Source organism: Pyrenophora tritici-repentis, chromosome 2 (genome assembly GCF_003171515.1).
Source record: "Pyrenophora tritici-repentis strain M4 chromosome 2, whole genome shotgun sequence".
NCBI lineage: Eukaryota > Fungi > Ascomycota > Dothideomycetes > Pleosporales > Pleosporaceae > Pyrenophora > Pyrenophora tritici-repentis.
The window spans coordinates 449,980-468,795 of record NC_089391.1 but is presented as its reverse complement, the minus strand read 5'-3'; the positions used below and the strand labels follow the sequence as shown (position 1 = coordinate 468,795).

The 18,816-nt window shown below is 50.0% G+C and overlaps 5 protein-coding genes across 5 annotated transcripts; 4 read left to right on the top strand and 1 right to left on the bottom strand.

The window, feature by feature from the left end:
• Positions 1 to 907: 907 nt before the first annotated feature.
• Positions 908 to 5,671, top strand: PtrM4_056600 (uncharacterized protein; the record flags this gene model as incomplete). Its single annotated transcript, XM_066105260.1, has 1 exon — positions 908 to 5,671. The coding sequence occupies one exon, from the start codon at positions 908 to 910 to the stop codon at positions 5,669 to 5,671; it is 4,764 nt and encodes a 1,587-aa protein (XP_065963887.1).
• A 241-nt stretch (positions 5,672 to 5,912) lies between these two features.
• PtrM4_056590 (Dimer-Tnp-hAT domain containing protein) lies at positions 5,913 to 6,913 on the top strand (the record flags this gene model as incomplete). Its single annotated transcript, XM_066105259.1, has 3 exons — positions 5,913 to 6,149; positions 6,407 to 6,702; positions 6,787 to 6,913. The coding sequence occupies 3 exons, from the start codon at positions 5,913 to 5,915 to the stop codon at positions 6,911 to 6,913; spliced, it is 660 nt and encodes a 219-aa protein (XP_065963886.1).
• Positions 6,914 to 6,991: 78 nt separating this feature from the next.
• PtrM4_056580 (Dimer-Tnp-hAT domain containing protein) lies at positions 6,992 to 8,236 on the top strand (the record flags this gene model as incomplete). The annotated part of the gene is made up of 3 exons (XM_066105258.1): positions 6,992 to 7,421; positions 7,653 to 7,989; positions 8,092 to 8,236. 3 exons carry the CDS (start codon positions 6,992 to 6,994, stop codon positions 8,234 to 8,236), a joined length of 912 nt encoding a protein of 303 aa, XP_065963885.1.
• Positions 8,237 to 11,872: 3,636 nt separating this feature from the next.
• PtrM4_056570 (TerY, toxicity protection protein, contains von Willebrand factor (vWF) domain protein) lies at positions 11,873 to 12,640 on the bottom strand (the record flags this gene model as incomplete). Its single annotated transcript, XM_066105257.1, has 1 exon — positions 11,873 to 12,640. One exon carries the CDS (start codon positions 12,638 to 12,640, stop codon positions 11,873 to 11,875), a length of 768 nt encoding a protein of 255 aa, XP_065963884.1.
• Positions 12,641 to 16,584: 3,944 nt separating this feature from the next.
• On the top strand, positions 16,585 to 18,153 carry PtrM4_056560 (Arp, Ankyrin repeat protein; the record flags this gene model as incomplete). The annotated part of the gene is made up of 1 exon (XM_001942386.1): positions 16,585 to 18,153. One exon carries the CDS (start codon positions 16,585 to 16,587, stop codon positions 18,151 to 18,153), a length of 1,569 nt encoding a protein of 522 aa, XP_001942421.1.
• Between the last annotated feature and the right edge of the window lie 663 nt (positions 18,154 to 18,816).

The window sequence follows — 18,816 nt, the reverse complement described above, 5'->3', positions numbered from 1 at the left end:
AATAGAACCCTAGGGCGGACGGGTAGGTTTGTTACTGGTAAGATCTGGATAAACGCAGTGTGATTTATGGATCTTGCTGTTGCGTAGTTGTCGTTGGTAGTTAGCCATGGCTCTTGAATTGCAATTATATCAGCTTTAAGTTCAACTGCAAGTTGCAGTGTAGACTCAGTCGCTGTAATGCTCTTGTTGAGATTGACTTGGAGGATCCTAATGTTGTTTGACATTAAAATCCTGCGGGGATGCTCTTTGTTACTGCTTGGTAGAGTTCGCACTCTTTGCTGTTTGCAAAGTGGGGCTCTTTGCAGTTACTGCAGTGAGGGAGTGTATGGTTGCAAGGTTTTCCTTTTGTATTACACACTGAGCATTTGTGTGTTGTAGTTGCATGTTCTTCTCCGCACAAATTGCATGCTGGTTGGTTTCGGCATCTAGTGGCTGGGTGGCCAAATTGTTGGCAGTTTAGGCATTGGGTAGATGCTGCTATAGGCTTAAACTTTTCGGTGAAGAGAGTTTGTCCAAGGATTGTATGTCAGCCCTCAGGGGGTGTGTCAACTAGAATGTTCTACTATCGTCACAGCTACGTAACACACTGCTGATCTGGAATGCTCCAGATACTCTACTTCATGTATATAGTCGCTCTCTGCAACTCTCTCAATAGAACAACCTTCTCTCTCATCTCTCCTCTGATCCAACAGTTATGAGCCCGGTATCCCCGCAATAAGCTGCGATATTCAAACGAGATTGTTCACTCCATTCACACAGTTCACGCTGTTGTATACGCTGTTCTTGTGTCTTGTTGTAGCGTTGAAACAAGGTGTCTCACGCTCTCTTTTGAGATCTATTCTCACGTCCTTTGAGATCACTTCTCGAAGCTTCTCTGCCGCTTAGCAAGGCAGCTCTTTTGGCCATCATGGCATCCTCGAGCGCTCGGGACGATCAAGTTGTCAGTCGCGCATCAGTTATCCTCGAGAACCAGAGCGATTGGAAGCTCTGGTACTCCTTGAAGAAGGAGTTCGCCACCGTCAAAGGTGTGTGGGAATACTGCGATCCTTCCACAAACAAGCTACCTCCAACTGTCGATGACGAGCCATCAGACACTGCTTCAGACAGTGCGTGGAGGAGGTGGGAGATCAAGACGAATGCTCAGAAGGCTACCCTCAAGGCTATAGGAGAGGTTAACCTTGAAATCACACGGACGGTAGCTCGATCAAAGCTGCATCTTATTACCAACCTAGATCTGGACGTACGATTACGTCTTAGAACACTTCAGGATCACTTTCGGATCACTAATCAACAGCAAATTCTAGAGCTTTCTTCGCAATATGCTGCTATTCAGCAGAAGCGGAGGAACCAGAACGTTGATACGTGGCTAAACGAATATTCTCGAATTGCGTCTCTCTGCCAATCAGAAGATATGGCTGAGATGAAAGGGACACGTCCACAGTGGGCCTTCATACAGGCTGTTGAAGCCCAAGGAGATGCTGACTGGTCTAACCAGCATTTCACTCTAATGATTGGCTGTGAGGAGGACAAAAAGGACCCTCCAACACTTGAAGCTTTGATTAACCGATACCGACGATGGATCGCGACGAAGCGTACCCACACGAAGACTCTTGGCAGCTTTGCAGCCAAGGACAGCACCCAGGCCACCCAGGCTACTCTAGCTATCACCGACACAAGGCCAAACAACCGTCCGCAATGCGTCTGTGGCCTCTATCACAATATCTTAGAGTGCTACACTCTAAACGAAACGGCAGAAGGCCGTCCAGAAGGTTTTAGACCAAATCGAACAAGACTCAGCACAGTTCGTACTGCTTTTAAGGATCGCGAGCTCTTGAAGAAGATCAAGAAGCTCTACAAGGATAACAACGTCCGATGGACGTTCGATACAGCACAAAACTCCGATCGATCTGAGAAGAAGACCGAGAATAAGACCGAGAATAAGACCGATAGACCCACTTCAGCATCCAGAGGCCGACGACCTTACGCTGATCGAATCGACGACAATGACTCGAACGGAGACTATTACGCAAACAATGCGTTTCACTTGGCTCAGATTACAACACCAAAAGGTGATACTCTGCTCGACAGATGGATCGTTGATCCTGGTTCCAACGTCCATATCTGCAACTCGACCTATTTCAACTGGCGTACGACGTCAAATGCCAAATCAACCGACGTTATCTTCGCAGGCGCAACTAGCTATCAGGTTGCTGCCTGGGGGGAGGTGATCATCAATGTTAATCGAGGCAATCAGAAGAAGGATATACTCCTGACGCATGTCGCGTACGTACCAGGTTTTCTCACGAACCTCTTCGCCCTTGGACGCTGCCGACGCTCAGGCATCCACTTCGATTCAGGGCGCAACATCCTCTACAAAGAGAGGATCTCCAATGTTGTAGCCAACCTTGAATACAGTCATGGCCACTGGCTGCTCGATGCGAAGGAGGCTGATCGCCCTCCTCGCCATGAGCTTCTCAGCATGGCTGCAAGATCGAGCCAGGAGAAGGCTCCTCAAACTGTCACTGCGATGCGAGCGCATCAACTGCTCGGACACCCAAGCTATCAGGCACTTGAACACCTTCAAGATGCAACTACTGGCCTCAAGATAGGCACAAACGGAAAAGGAGATCCATGGACAGACGATTGTGTATCGTGTATTCAAGGCAAGATGAAGGAAGACATCAGTCGCCGTCCTCGCGCTGATAAAGCCTGTCGACCTTTCTATCGCATTTCAATCGACATTATCCAACTTCAGGAACATGGCGCAGTATGTTACAACGGTGACGTATGGGCATTGCATGCAGTGTGTGAGTACACGAAATTTCATGAGATCTGTACTCTCAGGAGTCGACACAAAGCTACTGTTGTTCCTGCTATTATTCGACTCATCAACAAGATTGAAAGAGTATACGGCTACCAGGTAGCTATAGTCTTCATGGATGGAGACGTTGGGTATGGCAGAGCTGAGGCACACCTCGGTTCCTCTGCTCAAGAAGAGCTATCATCAGCAGGTATTAAGGTAGAAATGAGATCACCTGATACTCCAGCACAGCTGGGGGGTGCGGAGAGAGCTGGAGCCGTGATTGTTACAGTCGCCAGAGTCATCCGTATCCATGCTGGTCTACCTAAGGCACTAGCTAATGAGCTAGTCTGTACTGCGGTAAGACTCCTCAACGTCACTCCGACAAAGGCTCTTGAATGGCGTACGCCACAAGAGATGGTCACTGGCATTCGACCAGATCTATCACGACTCCATATCATTGGAAGCCGTGGATTCATACTTGACAAGCATCTCCTAAGAGGGGATAAACTGGAGAAGCGCACCTTTGAAGGATTCCTTATTGGATACGACGCTTCGAACATCTATCGAGTCTGGATACCTACCACGAATCGAGTTATCCGTGTACGAGATGTACGCTTCATTGATGAGCTTTACAAGGAGAAGCCATCAACAACACCCGTGGAGCCTCGCATTATCGAGACGGTCCACATTCCTGAGGAGGAATACGATGGAGATACCATTGTCGTGGCGCAGCCTGTACGACAACGACAGGAAGCAATCACTACGCCTGTCCTACCACTAGATCATGTATCTGAAAAGGAGTATGATAGTGACACTATTGCAGTGTATCAGAAGCCTGTTCGCCAACTCCTCTCTCCATCTCCTACACCCGCTTTCGAAGGACAAGATCGAAGTCCTTCTCCTGATCCAGTTGAACAACAACTACTGCAGGAGTCCTCTGCTTTGATGGACTCATCTCCACACAGGACACCTGGGGGGTGGAACAACTACGACGACGACGCTGAGATCTACATACCAGATCGACATCAGAACAATGCTCCGCAACGACGAGACCCGAATCTCTCACAGGACAACATCATCACTGGCAGACGACGTCGCCAAGCGCACTACATCGAGGCAGCCCCTGACCTTTCTAAGTACTTTGCTTTTTCTGCTACGATTGCGCAAGCAAATGATGCTATCTCAGCTGCATCACAACCAACGCGATCTGATCCTACTCGCATTCATCGCGATGATCTTCCGCCTCCACCACGTCACTGGAAAGAACTGAAACGTCACGCTCATGGAAAGCAATTTGAAGCTGCTGCTTACGCAGAATTCAACAGCTGCTGGAAGAAAGGCACCTTTGCCAAACCAGACATCACAGCAGACACAACAGATGCTGTACCCTTGATGTGGGTATTCACCTACAAATTTGATGAAGATGGATATCTTCTCAAATACAAGGCTCGAATTGTCGTCCGAGGAGATCTGCAGGATCAGTACGGCGATACGTACGCAGCTACTCTTGCTGCTCGCCTCTTCCGAGCTCTTATGGCTCTTGCATGTGCTTTCAACCTTAACGCAATGCAATACGATGTGCCAAACGCGTTCCTTAACGCTACACTTAATCGTCCTCTACATGTACGAACTCCGGATGGATTCCAGGATAGATACGGCCAGATTCTTCGACTTCTGCGCGCCCTGTATGGCCTGAAGGAAGCTCCACGCTTGTGGGCTATACACCTCCAAGCTTCACTGCGAAAGCTTGGGCTACACCCTGTTCAAGGGTTCCCATGCCTTTGGATGAACGATCGGATAATCCTGTTCTTCTACGTGGACGATATCATCATCCTCTATCACCCCGACTACCAAGAAGATTTCGAGAAGCTCGAACGACAGCTTATTAAGCTATATAGCCTGCGCCAAATGGGCAACGTTAAATGGTTCCTCGGTATTCGAGTTGAGCGAGTTCTTGCTAGCCGCCAGCTCTACCTAGTCCAGGATGCGTTCATCAACAAGGTCTGCACTGAGTTTGACCTTATCCGCTCTGATGGAAGATACCCTTCCACGCCTCTCTCCTCTACGTCGAGGCTATTACCCTACGATGGAGTGTCTGATCCTTTGCTTACGAAAACCTATCAACGCCTTGTTGGCAACCTAGCGTACATTGAGATCATGACGCGTCCTGACGTCGCTCACGCTCACTCAATCCTTTCACGGTTCCTGATCAATCCAGGACCAGTTCACCTCTCGGAGATCAAGCACGTGTGGCAATACCTGTACGGTACTAGGTATCTGGCCATCAGTGCTCGAGGGGGTGAGCCTACCCAGACGTTTGCAACAAAGATCAACTCAACACTGCCTACGTTCTTCGGTGCTGCTGATGCCTCATTCGGAGACGATGTAGAGACTCGTCGATCATCTGCTGGATACGTTTTTATGCTGTACGGCATGCCTGTTGACTGGAAGGCTACCGTACTTCGATCAGTAACCCGCTCTACTACTGAAGCAGAGCTCTACGCTCTCTCTGCTGCTGGCGTTGAATCGCAATACTGGGATCGCTTCTGCCGCAACATTGGCTTCACGCTTCACACCAAGAAGGCTCTCTGGTGTGACAACGCTCAGACTGTACGCCTCGTACAAGGCGATTCTGATCGAATTCAAACCAAGCTTCGTCACGTCGACATTCATCAAATGTGGCTCCGCCAAGAGGTGGAAGCTGAAAGGATCACTGTTGAGTGGAAGCCTACTGCTGAGATGCCTGCTGACGGCTTCACTAAGCTACTTCCTCGTCAGAAACACGAGAACTTTGTCAGACAGCTGGGCATGAAGGACATCCGTCATCTCATCGTCAAGGACGTGCCATGTCCTGTGCCTCATCCATAGTTTAGTCTGCATCTCTTTCAATTTGTTTTTGAGGTATCCATCTAATATGGAAACCTCAGGGGGTGTGTCAGCCCTCAGGGGGTGTGTCAACTAGAATGTTCTACTATCGTCACAGCTACGTAACACACTGCTGATCTGGAATGCTCCAGATACTCTACTTCATGTATATAGTCGCTCTCTGCAACTCTCTCAATAGAACAACCTTCTCTCTCATCTCTCCTCCGATCCAACACTTAGTAAGATGGCGCTTACTATACTCTCTATACCCGCTTCAAGCTGTGAGTGTGAGCGCGTCTTCAGTGAGCTCGGAGATCTACTAGAGCCTCGCCGACGCTGTATATCACCTGAGCTACTAGCAGCACTACACTCAGTACGACGATGGAGACGGGCAGGTTTTGGTGGCGGCGACAACGACGATATGGGCCAATCAAAGCTTACCGACGAGCAGATGGACGTTTTGTACGAGCTTAGCCAGTGGGTGGGCGAAGACGACGATCTAGATACATGGGACGACGGCTGAGACTCAACACCAAAAAATATATACAACTTTCCTATTTGGGAATCAAGCACCCAAGCTACCAATCAAGCTGACAACTTTCCGCCAAGCCAATTCAATCAATCCAGCCAAATCTCATACAAACAGCCAATCAATCAAGCCGGGGGCTGTCAGCTTGCTTGATTGATTGATCTCAGGTGTGGCAAAAGGATGGGGCTGCTTCTAGCACCTTTTTCTAGAAGGAGTTAGTAGAGAAGTTTAAAGAGCTTCTAATTCGTTGGATTGTGTACTGCCATATCGCCTTCTTTCAATTAGAGAACCAGTACTTTCGTGAACTACTCCTCTTTTTAAATCCGGCACTACTCAACCACCTCCCGAAGGCTGCGAAGACTATCCGAAGCTGGGTAATGAATGCATTTATATCGAAGAAGCAACAGCTTAGGGAGGACCTACACTATTCACGGAGTAGGATCTCTATCTCCTTTGATCTCTGGACTTCACCAAACCCTTACGCTATCCTAGGCGTCGTCGCTATGTAGATTGACACTACCGGCATGCGACGTGTTACCGCTTTAGGTATGCGACGTATATACGGCGAACATACTAGAGAGAATCTTAGATCGGTGGTCCTTGAATTGCTGGAAGAATACGACATTAGCGGAGATCAGATTGGATACTTTATGCTGGATAATGCCTCGGCAAATGATACCGCTGTTGAGTTTATACTTAAGGATCTCTGCCTATAGATGAAGTCAAAACAACGTCGTCATCGCCGGCTGCGTTGCTTAGGCCATGTTATCAACCTCTGTTGCCAGGCGTTCCTTATGGGGCGAAACTGTGAGAAGTATCTTGCGAAGCTGGAGAAGCATCATCAACGTGGCGACTATACGAAGGTGGAAGAGCTCTGGAAGAAGTTCGGATGTTTGGGTCGTCTTCACAACCTGGTGCGATACATCAGGCTTACTCTACAACGGCGTGAGGAGTTTGCTACAATTATTATCGGCGGAGATCTTTCGCAATTCGACGGGCTTGAGCTTATCCAGAACAACTCGACCCGCTGGAACTCATGGTTTTATTCGATTACACGTGCATTAAATGTTCGAGAACGTTTAGAGCTCTTCTCGGCTCGTTATGTACCTAGAAAGGGCTCCGTAGGGATCGCGAACTTTAAGCTTAATAGACAGCACTGGTTTAAGCTTAAAAAGATTGAACTCGCTCTCAAAGACTTCTATGCTGCAACTTTGCTTTCTGAAGGTAAGAAGACGTCACTTGCGGACTGGTTTTCAACTTTAGACTGCCTTCTCCGGGAGATAAGCGAGACGAAGGATCACTACCACGACATCCACACTAAGGACGATAACAACTTTACATGGAAGTACCTTCAAGGCTGCGCTGATGCTGCTTAGTTAAAGTGCGTTAAGTACTATAACAATCAGCAGCTGAATTGGCAAAATCGATTCCCTAAAGATACTGACCTTCCACCAGCATATTATGCGGCTCAAATCCTTAATCCATATCGCAAGTGGGGATGGTTCAGGCAAGAGTGGGTTCTTCAGGGCGACGAAGAGAAGAAGAGGTGGTTTGAAAACGCACAATTAGCGGTGAAGCATCTCTGGGAGACAGAGTATAAGGGAAGGTACCCTGTCGAGATGCTGCCACCACCAGCCAGGAAGGAGAGAGCTCCTGACCTAGCATTTGATCGCCAGCGGGAACATAAGCGCATTCGAATAGACGCTCCAGTTTCTACAATTGATTTGTATGAACAATACATCTCTACTAACCGGCTTCATAACGAAGAGGCAGGTTGCAATGAGGCTATTGCGTACTAGCTATCTCGCTACGACTCCCAACGAGATCTCGCTCGCTTCGCTCTAGACATGTTTGCGATCTCGCCTATGTCGGATGAATGCGAACGTCTTTTTAGTAGCGCGAAGCTTACTATCGTCGATCGCCGTGGTAGGCTGAAGGCAGATATTATAGAAGCGTGCGAGTGTCTCCGGGCCTGGTATGGAAAGCCCCAAGCTGAGGGGAACAGCGATATCGAGGATAGTGAGAACGAAGACGACTAGATTGACAGTTAGTAGTAAAACACATTTCCTCGGCTTCCTTCTTTGCTTCAGCCTCATTCTTGGCGGTCTTGTTGGTCGGACCGGTCTGGTCGGACCGGTCCTTATGTAAGCACCTGGTCTGGTCTGGTCTGTACCCTCAGACCAGACCAGACCAGACCATTCCGATCACTGTATGTCGTTGGACCCGAGTTGGGCCGAAGTAGGATTGAGGCGGTGCATTGGGTTTTACAAAGGGAGTATCACCCCTTACTAAGGGGCATTAAGCCCCTCGGAGGGGTTCTTTGTTTTACCCCTCACTTAGAGCCGAAGTAGGATACCCCTTACATCTAACCCCTATTATCTGACAGGTGTAGAGCAGTCCCTCTGCATGGTGCAGCACGTATCCATAGATCTCGTCGCGGAGCTCGCGTGGCAGCCGGAACAGCGGAAGAGAATTATTCATGGCCAAATTCTCGTGCACCGACCGTACAGTGCGGGGCCTGTCACCTTCTTAACCCCAGCTGACTGGGAGATTTCATTCACATGGTAAGCACTGTCTTACAACCCACGCACATCCCGCAATCTACTTCCTTTGTCCCGTCAGCACGTCAGCAATACCCTATGAAGATCGGGAGCGACATTTTGTTGGCTCAGCCAAGTACTGCGCTAGCACGTATACGGCGGCTCAGCTCTGGCTCTTCTCAGATGGTTTGACCGCATCAGAAATCTGATGATGCAAATATTCCATGGAGTACTATCTTCTGGAAAATCAGGCAACAGAGGGGTCGATTTAGCTCGGACCAATCGCTCAAGACGCAGCTTGCATCACCTTCCACTGAAAGGGTCCATAGACATATGGACGGACAAGGATCGAATCTATACGCGATGATGATTCTGATCTTCAGGACTCGCATCCCCAACACCGTAGATGAACCCACGTCTCAGCCTCCCAATCATCGACGCTGCTTGCCTTGCAATCTTTTCTACCGGACGGGAGATGAAATCTCTGTAGGACATGGGCACATCACGTCCTGCACAAAGAAACCTGGTGCGTTGCTCGTTAGCGGCAGCCAGGAATAAGGTGTGAACATGGGCTCATTACCTAGCACCATCTGCTGATGCCCACTGGTCCGATACACCCGGCTAGGATAGCCCGAGAAGACCGAGATTGAGAGCCCTATTTCCATCCACTCTTCGCAAACCTCGTCCGCTCCGGCAGCCCGTCTGCACGTCCCGGATCTCTGACGGGACGACAACTGGCGCGCATTGCGTCGGCTTCTGTGATTTTGGCGAGTGCGGATGTAACAGCGAGGAACTAGGCGGATATCGCTTTTTGCCGCAGCCATGGAGACTGGATGTTGGCTCCATAAGGTCGCAACTTCCGCTGGCTTTTTCTGCGAGGCGCGGTTCAGTTCAGATAGGGAAGATAGTGAGGAAATGGATCTTGAGTAGTCGGCGTGCTTCAGCCGGCCCAGTCATCGTTTAATCTTCCTTTCAAGTAGCATATATAGTTGCTAGCGAATGCAGCTTCACCCCCGCGTCCATCATCCAACAAAATCAGTTGTCGTTAGGTCAACGACTGACCAATCACGTCGGCTGTCTGAGGGCAGACGTCTGGTGCTAAGCCATACACGGAAGGCGAGACTGTTCAAAACCATTGCGCAGCTGTGCGTAAGGGTGAAGGTGTAATCGCCAGCGGCTGTATGCCAGTATCGATCTCCAAGGTAGGAAAAGCAGAGCAGTATCGTTCTGCCTGCCAAGCTATTCAACGCTGCGCCGCTGACATTCAATTTTGAGGTGACCCAATCCAGTGATTGCTATGTGAGAAATCATCCTTCTTACCGCACGATGCTATATCTTGCATTTGCCATTTCGCTTTCCTGTCGTCCATGCTAAGCTATTCTCGCCTAATAAGTGTCTTACTAGTCCCCGTCAGCAGTAAGGCCTGCTGACAGCAGTCGGTAAACTCTCCGCGCCAATCAAAGCCTGAGGCTTGCGTGCGTTAGTCCCTATACGGCCGAGTCGTGGATCTAACGTCACCGGGCCAGGCGCTAGCTAAAAAGGGTAATTGATCTTCCACCCTTCATCGTCGTGATTGATCCGTTGCACCTGTGTCCAGAATGATTACAGTACCAGCGAGGCCGATCGTGGCATGACTTAATGACGACTGTCAGCGCTTTCCAGGATCTCTCGGCTCGGTGCAAGACTACCATGACAGAAACCGTGCCGCAGTGGCGCGGTTGCTGACTAGTAAGCAGCTTACGCTGCTCAAGCGGTCATGCGCGCAGAACTAAGCGACAGAGTGCTGGGTTTCTCATTTTATATGTAACCTTCCAGTACAGCCGCTAGCGATTGCACCTTCACCCCCACGTGCAGCTGCGCAATGATTTTGAACAGTCTCACCTTCCGCGTATGGCTTAGTGTCGAGACGCGGTGAGAGCCTTCACTAGTATTCACGGTGAATCAGGCTTCCCGTGCTCTGATTGGCCAGGCACTGATTAGTCAGCTGCTCCGTGCGCGCACCATAGATATTCTCCCTTCTCCCGTAGCTCCAATACAACAAGTTCACGCACGTTTTCTCCACCTTCATCACTTAGCACCAGACGACTGCCCTCAAACAGCCGACGTGCTTGGTTAGTCGTTGACCTAACGGCGAACGACTTTGTTGGATGATGCACACAGGGGTGAAGCTGCAATCAATAGCGGCTGTATGGCAGCACAGCGAACAAATTCCGGGGATGGTACTTGCAACAACACAGTAAATTTATGCCATAAATCGTGGTTCAGACAGCCATACACCGTGTTATTGCGACTACCCGAAAAGGGGGATGACGGGAATGATGCTTTAGTTTCACCTGCAGAGCTTGCAGACTTCTCAACAATCAAGCTAAATGAAAGGTATCAATCAACTAACCAAGCGAAGCTAAGGAGATATTTGAACCGATTAAGACTATCTACTATTGCTTGCTCATCATTTACGCTATTAGGCTAGCCCATGACTTATTTAGGAGCCAATCTCATCCATCCAATTTACTCTTTCCGAATATAGCTATCAATCCATTCAAGATGACCTCCTTGGCTTGATTGGCCTAATCGTTGACAGGTCTGTATGTAAAGCACAGGGATAACGATCTTCTTCTACACTGCGTTGTCCTGTTTAGGTTCACGGCATTGTCTTGCGACTGTACCAACTTTGAATTATTTCATTGTACGTACATCTTTCGTTCCAAAGCGATGGCTTCGTTTGAATAAGAGATAGCTTCGTGCACCATGAGGTTCGTGTCATATTGTCAGATAGCAGGTGTTGCTGTCAGAAAGAAGGCCATCCAGCAGGCAGTTTTAGTATCGGTGTCGATTACAGCCATGTCGGCCAACCCGCCTCGATCCTACTTCGGCCTTACTTGAACGAGAGTATATATATCGTGATAGCATCATCATCAAGAAGAGACAGAATAAACAACTATCAATTCCATGATATATCTCATCTAATTTGACACATATCTTGCCAAGTTTGTGTTTCTCTCATACTCGCCACAAATTGCACCCATCTTGTTCGAGCCGCAGCCATTATAGCATGCCCTCACACAGCCGCATATGTGATTAGTGTGCTAATCGAGCTTACATACGCAGCCATTTGCCTTCTCACGTACGGCCTCCTCACCTATGCAACTCCATCGAGGTTCGATCGAGCCGCCTGTTTACTGAGCCAAGAACTACCTTCATAATTCCAGTCGCGGTCAGCTTCTCATCGCCCGTACCAGTGAAAGGAACGGTATCTACAATATCCCTCAGGTCGTCATCCTTGGCTAACTCAGCAAGCCCGTCGTCCAGCTGCTTTAGGTGCTCACGCGCACCGGGCTCCCGGCCCACCTGAAAGAATTGGATGCCGACTTGCCACGTAGGTGCGTCGAGCTTATCAAGCTTCCTGGCGGCCTGGATGATGGCGGATTCAACGTCGTCCGAGGGCTCGCCGTCGGTGATGACGATGATGTTCATGGGCTTGGTCTTGTCGTTTTTCTCATAGCGCTGGAGATAGGGCGTAAGAATCTTGTTCAGGCGTTGGCCGGTTGGAGTGGCGCCTCTGGGACGCACAGTCTGAAAGATCTCAATGATGGTGCTGGCTTGTGTGATGGACTTGTAGAGGCTAGAGTCGGGGTGGTTGAGGAAGTATATGTCAATGCCGTCTTCGTCGTGCGAGGTGCAGATTGGGGTGATGGTTTCGAGTGCTTCTTGCGTCTCTCTCCAGGAACGGCCAGCCATGGATCCGGAGTCGTCTATCAGAAAGACAGTATCAAAGGTCTTGAGGAAGGCGTAGAGATCGTTGTCTGAAGTCGTGGATGCTGATGATGGCTGATTAAAGGCTGCTTTCCCAACTGGTCCTGGCGTGTAAACCGGAGGAGCCTCGCCGATAGGTTCGGAGTTCATGTTAGAGTGATCTAGAGATATGTAAGTATTTGGAGGGCTAAAAATGAAGTGCAAGTGCAATGAGGGGTGAGTTTTGTACTCACGCTGCTGGTGAGTCGCAAGTGACGAGTGAAGACGCTTATCGCTGCTTGAAGTCCATGACTTAAGCTTGGAGCAGCGTTCCTTTACTTTGATAAACATGCTTCCGCGTTGTTGAGAAGGTCTGGTATTGAATCACGATAAAGAAGAGAAATGAAGCCACCCAGCTGCGTTGTGGTCAATGAGACCAGCGCGGGGGCTGGGCCCTATTTACATCTCCAGAGTCCTCGAGATACCTGATCAGCCTCGGAGCGCCTCGTTGTGCGCCTAGGCCAAGGCGCAGCCGATTTGCATTTTCTTAGCGGCTGCGCAACCTACAACTATCATGTCCGTTTGCACTGCCGCGTGGACCTTTGCTGAACGGCTGACCCCAAGCACCTGATCGTCCGCTCATCAGACGCGAATGTTGGGAACTCGATCCTTCTCCCGCTCTTTCCGGGACAGGTGCGATTCTTACCTAGAAACAGGCCCCCTTATGCGAGGGATGTGGGATTCGCTAGGGTCTCTGCAGGGTTCGCTTGGCAGCGTGCGATATTTCGTGCATGGATCGAACACCCGCCCACCATGTATGGCAATTGATAGCTCGAAATATACTTGCCGCCCCCTCTCGAAGGCAAACGAGCAATCCCCTGCCAATAGTACAAGACAGCAAAACTTTCCATTACACAAGCCAACGTCCTGTAATAGCGCGCCGAGCGCTTCTGCACTGGCCCTTTATACGGCCGGCGTCTGCGTGGTCAAACATTGGGACTGACAAAGCAGGTACACTACGAAGTTTTCTTGAGTTGCGTTATGATTTGGTAGTGCTTTGGGAGACTATCGGAAACCACGTAGATCGACGTCCGATCTAGTTCTCGAATAGAACTCAAGCGTGCCTCCTCCAACTCCAAAAACTCATTCTATGGCGGCGAGCGCTGGGCCCCCGGTCGTACAAGCTAAACAGAAACAGCAGAGTGTCTGATAGCATTTGTGAATTTCTCAAGAAGGGTAAACTAGATATGTACATATGGAAGTCGTAGTCTGGCGCTGCTGAGAGTGATGAATGAAGGAGCTCGACATTACTCGTGAGTAGGCGACGAAGGCTGATGACGGACTTTCCTCTTCTACCGTTGCAGAACACAAGCGCAATAACCAGAAACCCCTAGTGGACCAAATTATATCACCAGTGGAGAGCGTAGCAAACAGCGACTGAAGGAATGACGGCAACTCTTCTGCCTTTCCAATGAAGCTCGACCCCAGCGCCTATACATACGCTGCGGATTTGCAAAGAGGGCAAACGAGGCAACCGCCAAGCCTCTCGTGGCATCAGACTCAAAGCCGAGGAAGCCGCCTGCACGTACCTGGCGGCCGGGATGAGCGCCAGCACTGCGCGGAAATGAGACACAAGATACCGCTCGTCATAGGGCCGTAGGCAAGCAGCCAACTTGAGTCAGCGTCCTCTTTTGCACATGGATGATTGTTGTTTGTATTCACGTTCAATACGCATCCGATCAAGGCGAGTTCGGTCCGTCGCAGCACGCACGTTGAGGCGAGACCTATGTGACTCGACCGTCCCTGGGCCTGCAATGCTTGGTCTTGGAGCTCGGCCCACGGGTACACTGATGGCACTTAGACCACTCACCACTGGTCTGCCGTTGTCACCTAGCAAGCGACCAATCGAGGGTCTAGTAATGGGAAAGCCCTTGAACGTCGGCAACACCTTCCGCGGGAGCGTTCGGTCCGGAAACTCACCAGACTTCCTGCACCTATGATGCAGCGCCTGTATTTCACCGCCTGCTTCTGCGTCACTATCATCGAGCCTTGCGTGTGATCGGCAGTGCAATCTTGGTCTCCCCGGCTCGGCATGCTTCCTGTTCGAGCCTGCTGCTTGACCCCCTCGCAACAACCCTGGCCCTTGACATCTGATGCCGCTGGACGTGTCACAGGCACAGGCTCGTGCACGGGGAGATGAAGAGGCCTCCCACTGTGAAGCGCAGCGGATGCCTCGTTTGCCTCTTTTGGAACACAGGGGGTAATCAGCAAGGCTGGAGCGTCGGCGAGCATTCCCCGGGTGTATGCCCTTGGCCAGTGCCCTTCCACTGCGATGCCGTCTGCTGCTGGACCCCGTTGCCATTGGTGCACAGCAGGAGGCGAGGGCGGTTGTCTATGGCCTCGTCCACACCTCGCCCTCGCCTCATGCTCGCCTCGTCCCCTAATCCAGACTATCACGAGTATTGCGCGCAATCCATACAACACAGGGTCGTTTTTGGTCGTTTTTTGTCACGGTTTGGGGTCTCTACTACTCTTGCTCTTCACCTCCTCGTGACTACTCACCTTAGCGAGCTACGCCTATCTAGGCTAGCCTTGTTGACGGTCACTCACCTACCTAAACTTTCCATAGCATCTGCAATACAACAGTTCAATCCTTCAATTCTTCCTGCACGCTATCCCCAACAATTTTGGTCTCCGCCACAAGTCTGCCATCACTGCTGGTTTTGCTCAGTAACTAGTAAAATGTAACGGTTTGGACCTTGCCAAGATACACTCCGGTACAAGTTGGGTACAGCTATCGCTACCACACTTTATCATCCTACACACGTATATAGCTGCTCTCCTTCGTAGCTATACAATGACAGCGCAGTCCTCCCCTCCACACACCGTTACATAAAAGCGTCGCGGACTTGCAGATGCGTCTTTCGGAGGTTCATCTTGCAGGGTGTAGAAGAGATCTCAGGCATGTTGCGGTGGAGTGAACAGTGCGCATGTGCGGAGAATTAAGGATTGAACTGAGGTTGTATTGTCTGAGTCTACAAACTGTATATGTAGGTGGGTGACCGTCAACAGCGCTAGTCCCAGATAGGCATCGGTCCATTACAAAGGTAAGTTGCGACTACAGGAGCAGAGCAGGAGAGACCCCAAACCGTGACAAGGCATCAAATACATGACCAATGTGGACCTCCCACAATTCGAAGTTATCGCACATTAAGGAAATGGCTGACAATTTTGCGTAATCAACCGACTCTCAACGGCAAGCGCAAACAAGAAGACTCAGACTATCACGGGGCCAAACAGTAGTTGCAAGGTAAGAACGTAGTTGTAGTGTAAAGGTCTATGTACAAGAGCGCGGGGAGGATATGTACCGCAGGGTAGCAGGCGCTAGGCCAAGATAGGGATGGGGGCACGTGACCTACAGAGCGCCGAGTTGGTGCTGTGACACAGACGGCAGTCTGTGGTCGACTGCACGAAAAATTCGCGATCGTGTACAGCTGCGCAATGGGTTATGGGAGTCCCACCGTCTGTAGAGCGCTCAGTATTGGATGCACCCTGCAAAAGCTCGATGTGATTGGTGCGTCGCCGTTCTAGTGATGGCGGATGGTGTGGAGTGCTAGGGGCGCGGGTGGAGCCGCAATCGCCAACGACTGTACGTATGAGAGCACTGAGCGCAGTCAGCAAGACGCTCAACCTAAGTCGATGACAACTCGTGCTTGACTCCCAGAACCCTGGTCTGATCTAAGAGGTGACCGTGATTAGTAAGCAGGTACTGCTCGTTCTAGTGAGATATACCGAGGCTGCTGAGAATGCTGAGGATTATGCTTATGGCCCGTACAATAGCCGAAGCTCAGCAGAACAAAGTTAAAAAACTGGGCGCTGCACAAGCTTTCCCAGATGTGCAAGCTTATTTGCATCGCTATCATCCCCGACTCTCACCCAGTAGGGCGCCATAATTGTCGAGCCTGCATTTCCACTGGGCATGCGAGCGAGCCGTGAGCCGAGTCCCAGTCTGTCAGCCAAGACAGGAAGCAGTACAGATGGACCAGAAGAAACGTGTTCCCCTCTGTCATAGAGTGAACAAGTCTAGACTCGCTGTATTTTATGAAAAATGTTCTATGGGCACCGTAGAAGATGTAACTCGGCTGTTTCCCAAGATAAGAGAATGGATCCATGATCGTGACGAGGATGGTCACACGGCACTTCATCATGCTGCAAAAAATGAACAGAAGAATGAAGGGGAGAAGATAGTGACGCTGTTGTTAGAGAAGGGTGCATACGTCAATGTTGCAGATCGTTGGCAGCGTACCGTCTTTCACTATGCAACTTTAGCAGGTAATGTGCATGTACTGAGAGCAATAATATTGCATAGGAAGTATTTGCATGTCGATGCTGTAGATATAGAGGGCAACACTGCACTTCATTATGCTTCTGGTATCGGCAATGAGGACATTGTAGATATACTAGTCAATATTGGGGCAGACATCAACGCTGATGATGAGTCCGGCTGTACTGCGTTGCACGAAGCATCGAAAAATTGTCACAAGGAGGTAGTAAAGATGCTGCTCAACAAAGGAGCACTATTCGATAATGGAGATAAATCCGGGCGTACCGCACTAAACTTAGCGTCGGCGAGGGGCTACATCGAGATAGTAAACATGCTGCTCAACAAAGGAGCACACGTTGATGCTAGAGACAGGTCCAGGCGTACTGCACTACATGCAGCGTCGGAAAATGGCCACGAGGAGGTTGTGAAGGCGTTGTTGGAGAGGGGAGCAGATACCAACGCTAAAGACAAGTTTAGGTGTACCGCACTATACTTTGCTTCACGGGAAGGCCATGAGGGAGTGGTAAAGATACTGCTTGCTCAAGGAGCACAGGTCAATGCTAGAGGTAAACTCGGGTCTACTGCGCTCTACGAAGCGTCGCAAAATGGCCATAAGGGGGTAGTAGAGATGCTGCTTAACAAAGAAGCAGACGTCGAGGCTATAGAGCAATTCAGACGTACTGCACTATACGTAGCGTCGGAGAAGGGCTACATCGAGGTAGTAGATATGCTGCTCGACAGAAAAGCACACGTCGATGCTAGAGATGACATCGGGTGTACGGCACTACACGTAGCGTCGGCAAACGGCCACAAGAAGGTAGTGAAACGGCTGCTCGACGGAGGAGCAGACATAAATGCTCGGGACGAAAACAACGACACCGCACTTCACTTTTCGTCACGGAAAGGCCGCGGCGGAGTGGTGGAGATACTGCTCGATGAAGGAGCACACGTCGATACTAGAGGTAAATTCCGGCGTACTGCACTCCACGTAGCGTCGGCACATGGCCGCAAAGGGGTAGTGGAACAACTACTCAAAAAAAGAGCAGACATTCATGCTACGGACGAAAAACAGCGTACCGCACTTTACTTTTCATCACTAAAAGGCCATGAGGATGTGGTAAGGATACTGCTCGACAAAGGAGCACACGTCGATGCTAGAGACAGATTCGGGTTTACGGCACTACACGCAGTGTCAGCAAATGGACACGATAGGGTGGTAACGATACTTCTGGATAGGGGAGCTAAAATCGAGACAAAGAATTCTTACGGCCATACAGCCCTTCAGCTTGCTATGCTATATGGTCTTGACCATATAGTAAATGAGCTGAGCCGCAGAGAAGCAAAGTCCATAGGCAAGTAATCAAGGAGCTGCTCGACAATAGAGTAGACCTCCATACTAAAGACCATGACGGTAACACTTACTCTCCCTCACATGCTAATGTCCCTTCCTTTACCAAGGGATTGTTGGAACACATGGTTAACGTCTATCCTGTCGTAGCGGAACACCCTGTGTGCCGGGACAGGCCAATCAGATCGCTTGAATCACAGACTTCTGCCCAAAATCTGCAAGTTGATCGGCCGGTCCCGGCACGCAGGGTGTCCCATCACGCGGGGACGGACGTTATAGGTCGAAAGTCCTGCAGATAACAGATAGCGAGGCTCCGAAGTGAAAATTGACACGTTACATCATGCGTCCCGGCACGCTTAGATCGACGTTATTTCACAACCGGAAGCCAATTTTGCATGTCAGTTTATGCTCACACGTGATTGACGTGCTAATTGAATCAAGCTTTCAAAGATCTATTGCTTACACATGTCAAGCGCGATAATTAGAAAACACATAGTAACATCAATTTAATTGCTAGACTTCTCCGAGGTTACGTTTCTCATGAGTGTTCAGCAAAGAGTAACGTCCGTCCCTGTGAAGCGAGAATCCCCGTCTGCCGAGAATGGCCAATGAGAGACAGCACTGAGCTGGAAGATCTGCAATCCTCGCGCTCTTATTTGCCATTCTCGGCCCATA